The sequence below is a fragment of the Parasteatoda tepidariorum genome, chromosome 9, assembly GCF_982258835.1.
Source record: "Parasteatoda tepidariorum strain Cologne lab strain chromosome 9, Ptep-v5.0, whole genome shotgun sequence".
NCBI classification, from domain to species: Eukaryota; Metazoa; Arthropoda; class Arachnida; order Araneae; family Theridiidae; genus Parasteatoda; species Parasteatoda tepidariorum.
In genome coordinates, this window is record NC_141763.1 from 15,188,524 (window position 1) to 15,201,401 (window position 12,878).

Here is a 12,878-nt window from a genome sequence, read left to right on the forward strand (position 1 = left end):
GATTATTATATTTTCTCTATTCTTGATATTATACCTGATCTTTGAGATTATATTGAGGGGAGATGATTATCCGCCATGTCAACCTTCATCTATCAAAAAGTACCTCTATAGAATCAAGTTAACATGACTTATATACTATGGAATTGGTATTTAATATTTATAGTGGTAGTTATGCTACAATGTAACATTTAACAATTGTCTTTAATTCTTCTTACCTGCCATAATGCATGACTATGCCAAAAATCACTGAGGGGACACAAAAATTAAGTGACAATGCTTCGAGTTTAAATATATATGGAATATATATATATATATAAATAAATAAATAAATACAAGAAAACACAAAGAAAGTTAAGAAAAACAATAAGTTTCATTTATTGCACTCAAGCTGCAAGTAAACAGAACTCATGAGATAACTCATTAGATAAGTTCGAAATGAAGATAAAACAAAGAAAAATTATAGACATATGAAAAAGGGGGGGGGGAAATAATAAGTAAAAAAATAACAAACAACAGTTTTTAGAAGGAAAAAAAGGATGAAATTTTATTTAAAAAAACCGGAAAAAAAAGGTATAATCTTTTCATCAGCCCACACGATTATATCCGCAAAACAGAGTGCTTTCTGATATTGTATCAATAAAGCCAAAGCAAAATATATTAATAAAATAGTTTGAGACATATTATTAATATTTTTTGTATTAATATATTTTGCTTTGGCTTTATTGATACAATACCAGAAAGCACTCTGTTTTGCGGATATAATCGTATGGGCTGATGAAAAGTTTATATCTTTTTTTTCCGTTTTTTTTTTTAAATAAAATTTCATCCTTTTTTTTTCTTTTTTTTTCCTTCTGAAAACTGTTGTTTGTTATTTTTTACTTATTATTTCCCCCCCTTTTTTCATATGACTATAATTTTCACTTATTAATAAAGTAATAATATATATCTATATATATATTTCTCTTGCACGGCACCAAAAAAAAGCCTCATTACAACTCCCCGAATGGCAACGTTAGAAAATCGACCAATGATCGCTGCTAAAAATGTCACATGGCAAATGTCACATGAGGTGGCTCAACATATAGTGCTTTTAAAAATGGAAACAATAACCAGAGTGAGCATTATCAGGTTGTTCAATTCAGATTCATGCCCTAAAAACATGATAATATTTAGTTTAAACTCAATTAGGAATTAATTAGGCTGGCCTTCTCCATGACTATAAATAAGTCACAAGGTCAGACTTTTGAGAAAATCAGTTTAGTACTGACTAAACAAGTTTTTAGTCATGGACAACTTTATGTTGGCCTGTCAAGAGTCAAGTCATTTGACAGCCTTTCAGTAATTGCTCCAAGATGCCAAATCTATAATTGTGTTTTCAAAGTAATTTTAAATGCTTAGTGTTAATTTCTTAGAGCTTTGCAGAAAAAAATGTTTTTTGGAAAAATTTTAATTGCTTATTTTGTTCTAAAATGCTATGTATTTTATCACAAATGTTAATTAATATAGAAATTGATGCTGATCACCAAAAAATATTTCATTTGGCGATAAAACAAATTTTTGTGTTCTTGAAAATGAAAGACTTTTTGAGGGTTATTATCTCACAAGGAAAAGTTAGGGTTTAAAGTTTATATTTTTAAATAATAATTTTTTTTTCTAAAACTTTCAGAATTTCTAGCATTAACTAATTTTTTATACACATTTAATTGAATTTAGGTGAGTAACTGCAATATTTGATAATTTATTTTGCTAATATGTTTCTCATTTAGGTAATGTTTTGATTTTTTCACCATGTACAATCTAAATAGCTAATATACTTTTTTAAAAGCCAATAAGAACATTGATAGAATTCGTCTACATAAGTACAATACTACGTCTTTGATGATAAAATACTATGTCTTTGATGATAATATACTATGTCTTTGTGCTAGAACATTGTGTTCATTGGCGAGCGAGCGCAGCGAGCCATGGTTCACGGCGTGAACCACATAGGATTGCGTAGCAATTCTCGGGGGTTGGCGAGCAGGGGGCGGAGCCTCCTAGTATATATTAATACTTTATTAATAAGTGAAAGAGTGAAATAATTATGAATATCAAATGACATCATTGTTTTTTCCTTGATGTAAGTGTTTGATCAGCCCTAAATAAAATATTTAAAAGATAACTCTTCTTGTTTTAACAACTTTTTGTCTATCAGCAGTAGGACTGGGAGATGTAAGAAAATACTTTTTTTATAAAATCCATAACATTCCTTAACCTTTTTAAATGAAATAATAAAGCTGGATTGACTTAAAACAAAATTCTAAAAATAAAAATGAGCATAAGCTTTGTTTTAATTTTTTTAGTAAAATTAATGGCTTAATAATTATAAAGTTCTATCAAAATTAATTAATTACTTACATGTATCATAAAAAAATTTTTAAAGATAAAAAATGATGAGTAAAAGCAAATAAAAGTAATGGTATAATTTAGTAATAATTTTTTACGGATAGAGAGGTAGCGCCATCTGTTACTAGGAATTAACTATCCGTTACAATATTAAATTATTAAAAAAAACTTCTTTTAATTCGTCAAAACATTGCTTAACTTTTATTTTAAATGAAAAAGTTTAGCAGTTTTAACTTTCTCAAAATGATTTTGCCTAAATTAACTTTAAAAAAAAAAAATCTTTGCATTCCATAAAAAAATTAAAGCAAACTGTGTTTTAGCTTTTATGAAAATTAAAACAGCTTAATATCTTTAAAGTTCAAAACAAAAAATAGCTAGAAAATCTAACAAAATGCAGTTAAATTAAATATTGAACGATTTAAAAACAACATCAGTGGCTTGTAAAAACTTGATATTTCTTTTTAATTCTTGATATTTCTTGAAAACTTGATATTTCTGACTAATAACTGAATATCAAATGCGAAAATATAGGTTTTGTTTTAAGTTTTTATAAGTAAAAACGACTAAAGATTTATAGATTTAAAAAAAAATAACATTCTATCATTATCTACTTACGAGCCATTGAAAGAATTAAAAAATAAAGGAGTAAAGGCTAAAAAATTTCTATGAAACAGTAAAAATTATTTAAATACGAAATACTACCATTAAATTGAACAGCTTGAATTGAAAAAAAAAAGATTTAAAAAAAAATTCTTCATTTTATACTAAATTTTTTATATTTATAATTTTTTTTCTTATAAATAGATTGAGTTCATAACAAAATAATACCTAGCAATCACAGAGAAATGGAAGTCTCACTGAAAATGAGCTTCTAGTAATGTAAAATTCAGAGGAAAACAAATCCTAAAAGACATTCTGACGCTGATCCGTGCACGAAGCTTCGACTTCTGATTCTAATTTTTCTCCTTGCCCTTCAACATCACACACCAAACACTGTCTTCATAGCTAGACAAAATAAATCTTGATGAAATCAAAATTGCTTTCGTCACGTTTGTTAACAGCATTTGCGTAGACTTGTTAAATTGCACGAGTCTTCTTATATCAAAGGCTTAAATCAGAGTTCTGATGTCTCGCTAGAGATGAAAGTCACTATGTCAACGTGACTATTTAAGCATTAAATCGATATTTTGCAGTGTATCAATAAACTCTCTTAATATCTGGTCCATATTACAAAGGTTCTATGTGTAATAACCAAGTAATCAATTCCACTGGTAATCCAGTTCTGTCCATACTTTCAATAGCATATCTCTATAAAGTATTTGCATCTGTAAGTAGTGTTGTCATTAGTTGTTGTTCATTTATTTATGTTGAAATTTCATTTATTCATTTCCCCACCAGGTTTACCCCACCTTTACATGTCTTATACTCTGACATAAAGTCTTTCCAAGCTGTATGAATTATTTAAACTAACCTTGTATTTTAACCTAGTTCTGATATACTATTCTTAGCATTTTTAAATTTTAGTTCATTTTTATCCTACTAAAAGTGTTGTTGTGTTTTTGTTCATAATAGGGACGTCCTGGTTGGCACATTGAATGTTCCGTGATGGCTAGTTCTCTTCTTGGGGAATCCATGGATATTCATACAGGGGGTTATGATTTGAAGTTCCCTCACCACGATAATGAGCTGGCACAGTCCGAAGTAAGCCATTCTAATTTCTGTTTTCTAAATAAGACATTCAATTACTTGAACATAAAAAGTGATAACAGATAATTGATGGTTCATAAAATATTTGTGATTATGATTTAAAGTTTACTTACAACAATTCCATTTGATTATTTGTGTCCATTATGATTATGGATCCAACTTGACTATTTATGTTTACGTAAAAAATTCAGGCCAAGAATAAGGCTTGTGTTCATTTGCTATAAATCTGTAAAGATTAATTTTTTCATAAGTTGTAATTTTTTTTTATTTGTAACATTTATGTAAAAGGGGAGGTTTTTGAACTCTTATTTATTTAATTTTGTCTGTTTATTATTATATTTATTTAGATCATTTTTAAAAAAATCCCTCTGGAGGAAAATCTTATGTAGCCTCATTTACAAAAATTTTCTGACATAAATGTGCTGTTTTTGAAGAAAAAAATGACTAAATGCTTTTTTTTATTTTTATTTGTAAAAACGTTTATGAATTAATCATCCTTTAAGAAATGTTTTCACTTATGTAAGAGATATATGTCCTAATCAATGAACAAAAGCTATGTTATAATTTTCTAACTATGCACTCATTTATTTAGAATCGCAAATACATTTTTGTTTATTGAATAAAAGTGTATGAATTTCAGGCATACTTTGGTAATGACTGTTGGGTGCGATACTTCCTTCATTCTGGTCATTTGACTATATCCGGTTGCAAGATGTCCAAGTCTCTGAAGAATTTCATCACAATTAAGGAAGCATTGAAACAGCACACATCTCGACAGATCAGGCTGGCTTTCTTGTTGCATTCTTGGAAGGATACTTTAGATTACAGCTCACAAACAATGGACATAGCTCTCTATTATGAAAAGCTCTTCACAGTAAGTTCCAAACGTTTGAATTGCATACCTGCCAAGTCTCCTGTTTTTTAACAAATACTTTTGTTTTTTTTTACAACTATCTCCTGTTTACCTGTATATTCTCAAATTTTTCTGTATTTGTGGAAGAAATTTAAAAAAAAAATTATTTTTTTATTAAATATCCACTGATGGCAAGAATGCTTCTCTTATTCCTCAATAAATGGTGATATCGCCAGTACTCTGCAGTATGTTGAGGGGTAATAGTTTAAGTTGAGCTATACATGTTGGCTAGAGAATCTTCAGCATTGCATCCATCTTCTCATCCAGTTCCCCATAGAAATGCAAGGTGGCTTCTTAGGAGCAAATTCAGGCACAGAACAATATCTGCTCTTAGGGACTTAGCTGATGGAAAATCCTGGACTAGCCTTCTTGATGGCTAGCAGCGCTCTCACCTTTCCCTCCTTCCCAGAGCCGAGGGAGTTGCTTGCCTTAGAATAATTACTGGACATGACTACTTGCAGGCCCACTTATTTAAAATTAACCTGGTCAATTCACCTCTTTGTGTGCTCTGCAACACTGGGGAGCATCTATTTGATTGCCCCTCTCTTCTTGACATTCGTTCCTGTGATGACTTTCGTGCCCTCTCACCTTCTGGAGCTACTTCAGTGTTGTATTGGACTGAAAGACGCCATACGTCTGAGAAGACTATAACAGGCATAATTTGAAAATGAAAAAAAGTCAAGCTGTGATAGCTCAGGCGATAGAGCGTTCGCCTTCCAATGAGGTGAACCTGGTTTGAATCCCAATGATGACTGGTCTATATGAATTCCGAATCCAGCTTGCACCAGCCACTGTGCTGACGTAAAATATCCTCAGTGGTTGATGGATCTTGGGTTAGAGTCCCCTTGAAGTCAGGCTAACCGTGGGAGGTTCTCGAGGTCTTTCTCTCCATGTGACGCAAATGCGGGTTAGTTCCATCAAAAAGTTCTCCATGATGGCAAATTTCTCCCAAAATCTGATCCAGGAGTTCCTTTGTCTTTTGGATTGGGTTCAAAATTGCAAGGCTACAGAGTTGAACATTAGTTGTCGTAAACCCAAAAATTGGGTCGGCTGTTCAACGATGGTTATTAAAAAAATGATCTATGCAATCAGACCATAGGACCCAGTCCATGCCATGAAAAAGCAGCCCTCGTCATTATATCCTCAGTGGTAGATGGATGTTTGGTTAGAGTCCCCTAATCGTCAGACTAACAGTGGGAGGTTTTCGTGAATTTCCCCTTCACGTAACTCAAATGTAGGATTTCTATCAAAAAGTCCCCCACGAAGACAAATTTCTCCCAATACTAGATCCAGGAGTTTCGTTGTCTTCTGGATTGGCTTTAAAATTACAAGGCTACGTAGCTAAACATTAGTAGTCATAAATCAAAAAAATTGTGTCAACTGTTCAACGATGGTTATAAAATAAAATAGTTAAAGTAAATATAAATAATGTTTTAAAGATCTTCCTTAGATTAAGATTTATATACATATTTTTTACTAACATGATTATGTAGCTTAATTACGTTAGCATGACGTATCAAAACTTTACTTGTAGCCTAAAAAATGTCGCTATTAAAATCTTCCTTATTTTATTTCTGAAATGTTGGCAGGTATTGAATTGTATGTTTTTTTTTTAAATTAATGGTTAAAAACTATTTTGTGAGTGTTACTATCCTTTTATTTTAAAATAATTATAAATTTGGGTTTAAAAAGAGCACAGAGTTTTCTAAGCTAAACTTAAAATATTTATTTTAATATTATTTAAAAAAAAGGCTTTCAGTACTTGAAAAATTTCTCTCTCAATTTCCCCTTATCCTTGATAGAATGTTCAATTTCTTTTACTTGTGTTTTGTTATTGTAAAATAAACTTATTTTTGCAGAACTAAACTGAAACTTTTAAAAATATAGAAAATTTAAATTACAAGAAATTCTTCTTTTTTTTTACTAACTGCCAAAAATTCAGGTTATTTGGCTAAAAGCTTTAGTTGTATAGAAACTTCATTTTAGTTATTTATTTTGAGGAATTTTATATGAAATTTGAATTAACTTTACATCACATGGTGCATTTTTGGTTTATAATTATCTATTCTATGTTTGCAAATTTTGTTGTATGCGTGAAATTTAATTTTTTCAAAGAATTTTGTTTTTTAACTTAGTTTACATTAAAATTATAACAAGAAAATTAATAATAAATACCTACATAATTCATTTTTTGTTTATTGCTCTTGTCTGAAAATTGCTCTTGTTTAAAAAAATCTTAATTGCTAAGGAAAGAATGGGATTGATTAAACTTCAGCGTCTGATTGGTTAAACAAAATTTGTACTATTGTTGTATCTAAATTTGTTTGAGTTTTCATTTTCCCCTCATATTTTGAAATTCTAAAGGAAGTTAAGATTATTTTTAAAAAAAAAAAATTTCTTTTAAGAGATAAGGCGAGAAATAAATAATCATGAAGTAAAAAAAAGTAGACATATGAATAGTGTATGAAATGAAAAAATTAGTGATTTATTATCCAGTGATTGGTGCAAAAAGATCTACTAGGTTAATTATTATTTTTATCTTGTTTATTGTGAAAAAATAAATTAACAAAATGTAAAATAAATAATCAAATTATTGATTTAATATTTGTGCGATTATTATAGAAAGATACATTTTGGAGTCAGTAAGCTTTTAATTTCTGAAAATTATGGTAAGCAACTCTTCTTCTTCTTCATAAGCGCAACAGCCTTTCACAGGCCAAGGCTGACTCGCAGATTTTCCTCCATCTGGCCCTCTCCGGTGCGACGGCCCGCCATCGGTTGACTCCCAATAGCTTGAGGTCCTTTTCAACGTCGTCTATCCATCTTGTAGGTGGTCGTCCCTTACGTCCTTCAATTGTGGAAAAATTGTGGTGGTTGTCCCTTCAATTGTGGAAAAAGTAACTTTTTTGGCAGGGACGGCATCAGAATTTCTGAAGAGGTGGCCCAGCCACCTAATGCGTGATGCTTTAATAGTTCTCACAATGTCGGTCCCACCGAATTTGTCATATTTTTTGTAAATTTCGTGGTTGTAAAGAATTCTCCATACGTTATTCTCTTGAAGAGATCCAAAGATTTTCCTCAAAATTTTTCTTTCAAAAATTAGCAGTTTTTCCTCCTCTGTTTTGCTTAGGGTCCAGCACTCACTTCCATACGTAGCTATAGGCCTGATTAAAGTTTTGTAGATGTTTAACTTAGTCTTCACACAAGCAACTCTAGATTGTGTTAATTAGTCAAAAAATAAGTTCAGTCTTGAATTTTTTTTAGAGTGAAGCTATTTTAATGAAGCTATTTTTAATGAACCTAGAATTAATCTTTTTTTGTGACATCATATATTTTGTTTGTTTGAAAAATTGTGTATCAGATATAAATTTTTTTTCAGCTTTAAGAATAAAGTAGCATGTATTAAATTGTGTAGTTAAATCTTTATGTCTTGTAATTATCTTTAGGAATTTCTTCTGACAGCTAAAGATTCTATTAGAGACATTCCAAGAACTGGCAGAGAAGCTCACCAAAAATGGACTGTGGAAGAACATAATTTGTTTTCCACGTAAGGAAACCTTAATCTTTGTTCATTATTAAAAAACGTTATTAATTTTAATGTAACATAATTACCTATACGTACCTGCCACTCTTTCCAAGAATAGATTTTCCAAGCGGTAGAAAAGGATTACCATAAATCAATCTTACTCAAAAATATATTTATATTTTGACAAAGTTAAAATTCGCATATCGTAAACATGAGTTAGCTTTTATATATTCAGGGTTGCCACTCCACAAGGAAAACCTTGAAAATGCAGGGAATTTAAAAATCACCTTAAATAACAGGGAAAATGCAGGGAATTTTGTTTCTTATTTTCGTCTTTTAAAAACTGCTGACCACTCAATGTGTAATCTATGGGATATTTCAGCTATACTAAACTATTTCATTTACTATAGCATTATTTAAGTATGTTCAGCTGTTTTTCCAGCCATTAAAACTAATAAATATAGTTAGCCCAATATAGCTCACACAAGAGCACAGTAATTGTTGTTTCCTCTTAATATATTGTGTATACAGGGTAACAAAAAAGTATAGGGATCGCTTTTGTGGCTATCTACCACTAAAGTTTTAAAACCTTTTTACATATATAGCTTACTGATCTAAAGCTCTGCTATTAGACTTTCAATTACAATAGTATTTCATAAAATCACAAAAATGCCTTTGAAGAAATTTGACAAAATGCTAATTGGTCAAGTACAAGCATTTTTAGAACTTCGCTGGAGCCACAGGGTTATACAAACCCATTTTAAAAAGAAAGGTATTGCGATTTCACTCAGCCATATCAGTCGCATCAAGAATTCAAAACTGGGATCGATGCAAAATAATACAAAACCAAAAAGAAGTGGACGGCCAAGCAAATTGAAGAAATCAGATTTGCAGAAGCTTGATAAGATGACATCAAAACCGGATCCACCAACACAGGCAAGCATGGCTAAAGCTCTTAACGTGAGTCAGCAAGTTGTAAGCTATCAACTAAAACAAAAGTTGAAGAAAAAATGCCATAAAAAACCTAAATGTCATCATTTAAGTGAGAGATCGGTGCAGATTAGGAGGCAACGTTCATGGCCCCTCTACAAGCTTCTCCGTAAGGACAGGTGGCGAAATTTCATTACAACTGATGAAGCTTGGATCTATCTATCTGATACCAATGCTAAATCTAAAGTTCAATATCTTAGTCGCGGGCAGAACAGGCGAGACTTGACACCATCAACCACGGTGCCTCATCCCAAAGGCGTAATGGTTTGGATGGGCATATCCGCCCATGGTGTGACCAAACCTCGGTTTGTGAAACCTGGGGCCAAAATAAATTCTGAGTATTATATACAGAAGATATTAAAGCCCTTTCTTAAGGATGATTACTGCGGATTGTACCCTAATGGTGATGCTGTGTTCCATCAGGACTCTGCCCCATCACATGCATCTAAGGTCACCCAGAAATTCCTAACAGATCAGCAAGTGCAATTCCTGAGACCAGAACAATGGATTCCAAACAGTCCTGATGCTGCACTATGCGACTATTTCCTATGGGGACATCTGAAAAACAAACTGAATAAGCGAAGAATTTCTACATTGAGAGGCCTTCAAAGAGCTATTAGAGAAGAGGTGAAGAAAATCCCCCAGGAAATCATTTTACGGGCTTTAAAATCATGGCCGAAGCGTTGTAGACAAATCTATTATGCCGGAGGTCGACATATTGAGAAGCATCGCTGAATTTATGTACTAAATTTTGGAAATATAAGCATTCAAAAATGATCCCTATATTTTTTTTGTTACCCTGTAATATGTAGAGGGAAGACACGGGGAAATTTTTTCCCCTTATTTGAGGGGCAACCCTGGTATTTGTTGTAATTATTTATATGTAGTGGTGGTCAAACTCATTTAGAATTATTATTATAATTCAAAAGTTTAATAATAACATAAGTTTTATCACTTTAAATATGAATATAAAAATTTTCAGGAAAACCGGAAGAGTTGGCAGCTATGTTTATACTGCAAATACTGTAAATTTTTGTAACTCAAATGTCTATTGCTTAATATTTTGCGAACTTAAGGTAATTAGTATCAAAGTTAATGTTAACATAGTGTGTTTTTTTCTGCTAACAAAAAGTTTGATTTAAATCAAATATTTTTTATTTCTGTGTGTTTAAAAGGTGCTTTGGGTTTATTTGTTTTTATTTCTAATCATAGTAGTAAGAATTTTTTTCTTCGAAGGAAGTATTTTTTTAAAAATTTTAATATTTCACAAATTTGTCCATTTTCAGAAATTGGCAAAATGTTATTTTTTTTTAAAATCCTCTCATATTTATTAGAAATTAAAATTGGTTTATAGTTTTTGAAATATCTCATTATTTTAAATTTTTCCAATTTATCCTAATTTCATTTATACGTAAGATGATATGTAAAAATCTTGTAACATGCATTCGTATATTATAGGTTTCAACAAAAACAAGCTGGTGTTCATGAGTCATTGTGTGGTAAGTTGTTTTAATGATACAGAATAACTTTTTCTTTGTTAGCGCAACAGCCCCTTGCAGGCCTCGACTGCCTCAACAGCTGACAAATGCCAGCACCTCCTATCCATGGCAACTCCATTCCAATTTCTAATCTTTAGGGTTTTCAGGTCATTTTCGATGGCGTTGAGTCATCTAGTAGAGGGTCTGCCTTTGAGACATGACCCCTTGGGGTTCTTAAAGATGACGATTTTTGTGGCACTATTTTCAGGGCTTCTTCATAGATTGGCCAGCCACCTCAGCCTATTACTGTGGATTATTTGTGTAATTTGGGGTTTCTTTACAGAATAACTAAAATATTTAATTTATATACTTTTTTTTGTTTACAGAATAACATGTAAAATAACAAACTTGTCCTTGCAAAATTGTTATCGTTGTAAATATCAGGAAGTACTTATTTAAAAAGAAAAAGTAGCAACCTAATGGAGGAGTAAGTAATCATAAAATATGATGAGATTAAAAAGAGACATTTTGCTGAATTAATCTCTTAATGCTCTACAAATAATAAATTATTTGGACTCTCTTCATTTTCAGTATTTAACTATTTTTTATCCTTCCTTTTATTTTGCGACTTCTAACTTTTAACTCAACTTACTTAGCACTTAAATGTTTTGATATATCTTTTCTTTCTAGAGTTCTACATGTTCTTTGTAGTTCTTAATTCCTGAAACTGATCATAAGATTGTTAAAAATTAATTTTTGTTACAACTACATTGACTGGCTGATCAACCTTTAAAGATTGGAATAAACAATCCATATGTTCAACAAAGCATTTGAAATATAACAAATAGCTTAATATTGCGCAATTGTACCATTTAGGAATGTCATATTTGCAGACTTAAGAAGCATATAATTTAGTTAAAAATTCAAACAGTCATAATATTTTTCGTTAAAATAACTCTTAGTTCATTTTCGAATACTTTCATTTTTAGTAATTTTACTAAGTTTTAAAAATTAAAAACTTGAACATGTCAATATGTTATGTCTGTAACAACCGGTTTTCTATTAAAAAAAAAAATTATATTTCTTGAAGTAAATTGGAATAAAATTAAATGACAGCAATATTTATTTTCATAAATATTGTTAAAACAGCCTTATGAAGAAATTAATTTTCTACTTCGAAAAATATTCGACATAACAATGTTTTGAGAAGAAACTCTTCGACATAGGAATTGAAATTAACATTAGGTGAGAATGTAATGCCAAGGGGCAAAATATTTTTGTTGATACAATAACAGGGTGTGTAGTATTTTTTAAGTGCTTATTTTTGATTTACGTTTTTTAAAACGCCTTAAAGGTGCTTTTTTTATTAAGAGTTTATAAAAAGTGCTTAATTTTCTATCTTTTAAAAGGGATTTCTTTCTTTGCTGTATCAATTGTCGTTCTAAATTACAAGAAAATGCATGATTTTTCAAAATTTTCTCTGCAATATTTATCAGAAACTAGTTATTTTATCATGATTATGTAAAGTTTCTGAACATTTTTTAAAATTTTGTTGATTTTATGTTTATAAATTAGGGACTTTAAACGGAAAAAATAATTTTTATTGCTGCACAGATCCTAATAATGTTTTTTTTTTTTTTGGAAAATGATTAAAATTATTTTTGAGTGCTTAAAAAGTACTTAAAAGGTGCTTGTTTTTTGTTGAAAAATCTAGCTACCCTGAATAAGGTTTTCAAGACATTGAAAGTATACTGTATACTTTTGACATTTGTTGTGATGTTAACATTATTTATGGTTGAGGTGAGTGTCACATCATTTCATGAGGCAACAGACATTAAAAACAAGTTGAAGAAGATCAATTCTTTTTTTATATCTATAC

General features: G+C 30.5%; 1 protein-coding gene across 1 annotated transcript in view; it reads left to right on the forward strand.

Annotated features, from left to right (window-relative positions):
• CysRS (cysteine--tRNA ligase, cytoplasmic) overlaps positions 1 to 12,878 on the forward strand; it is a 47,852-nt gene that overhangs the window by 20,435 nt on the left and 14,539 nt on the right. The window contains exons 11-14 of the mRNA XM_087150934.1: positions 3,958 to 4,086; positions 4,733 to 4,966; positions 8,452 to 8,552; positions 10,980 to 11,020. Coding sequence (XP_087007060.1) covers positions 3,958 to 4,086; positions 4,733 to 4,966; positions 8,452 to 8,552; positions 10,980 to 11,020 — 505 coding nt within the window. The remainder of the gene's footprint in view (positions 1 to 3,957; positions 4,087 to 4,732; positions 4,967 to 8,451; positions 8,553 to 10,979; positions 11,021 to 12,878) is intronic.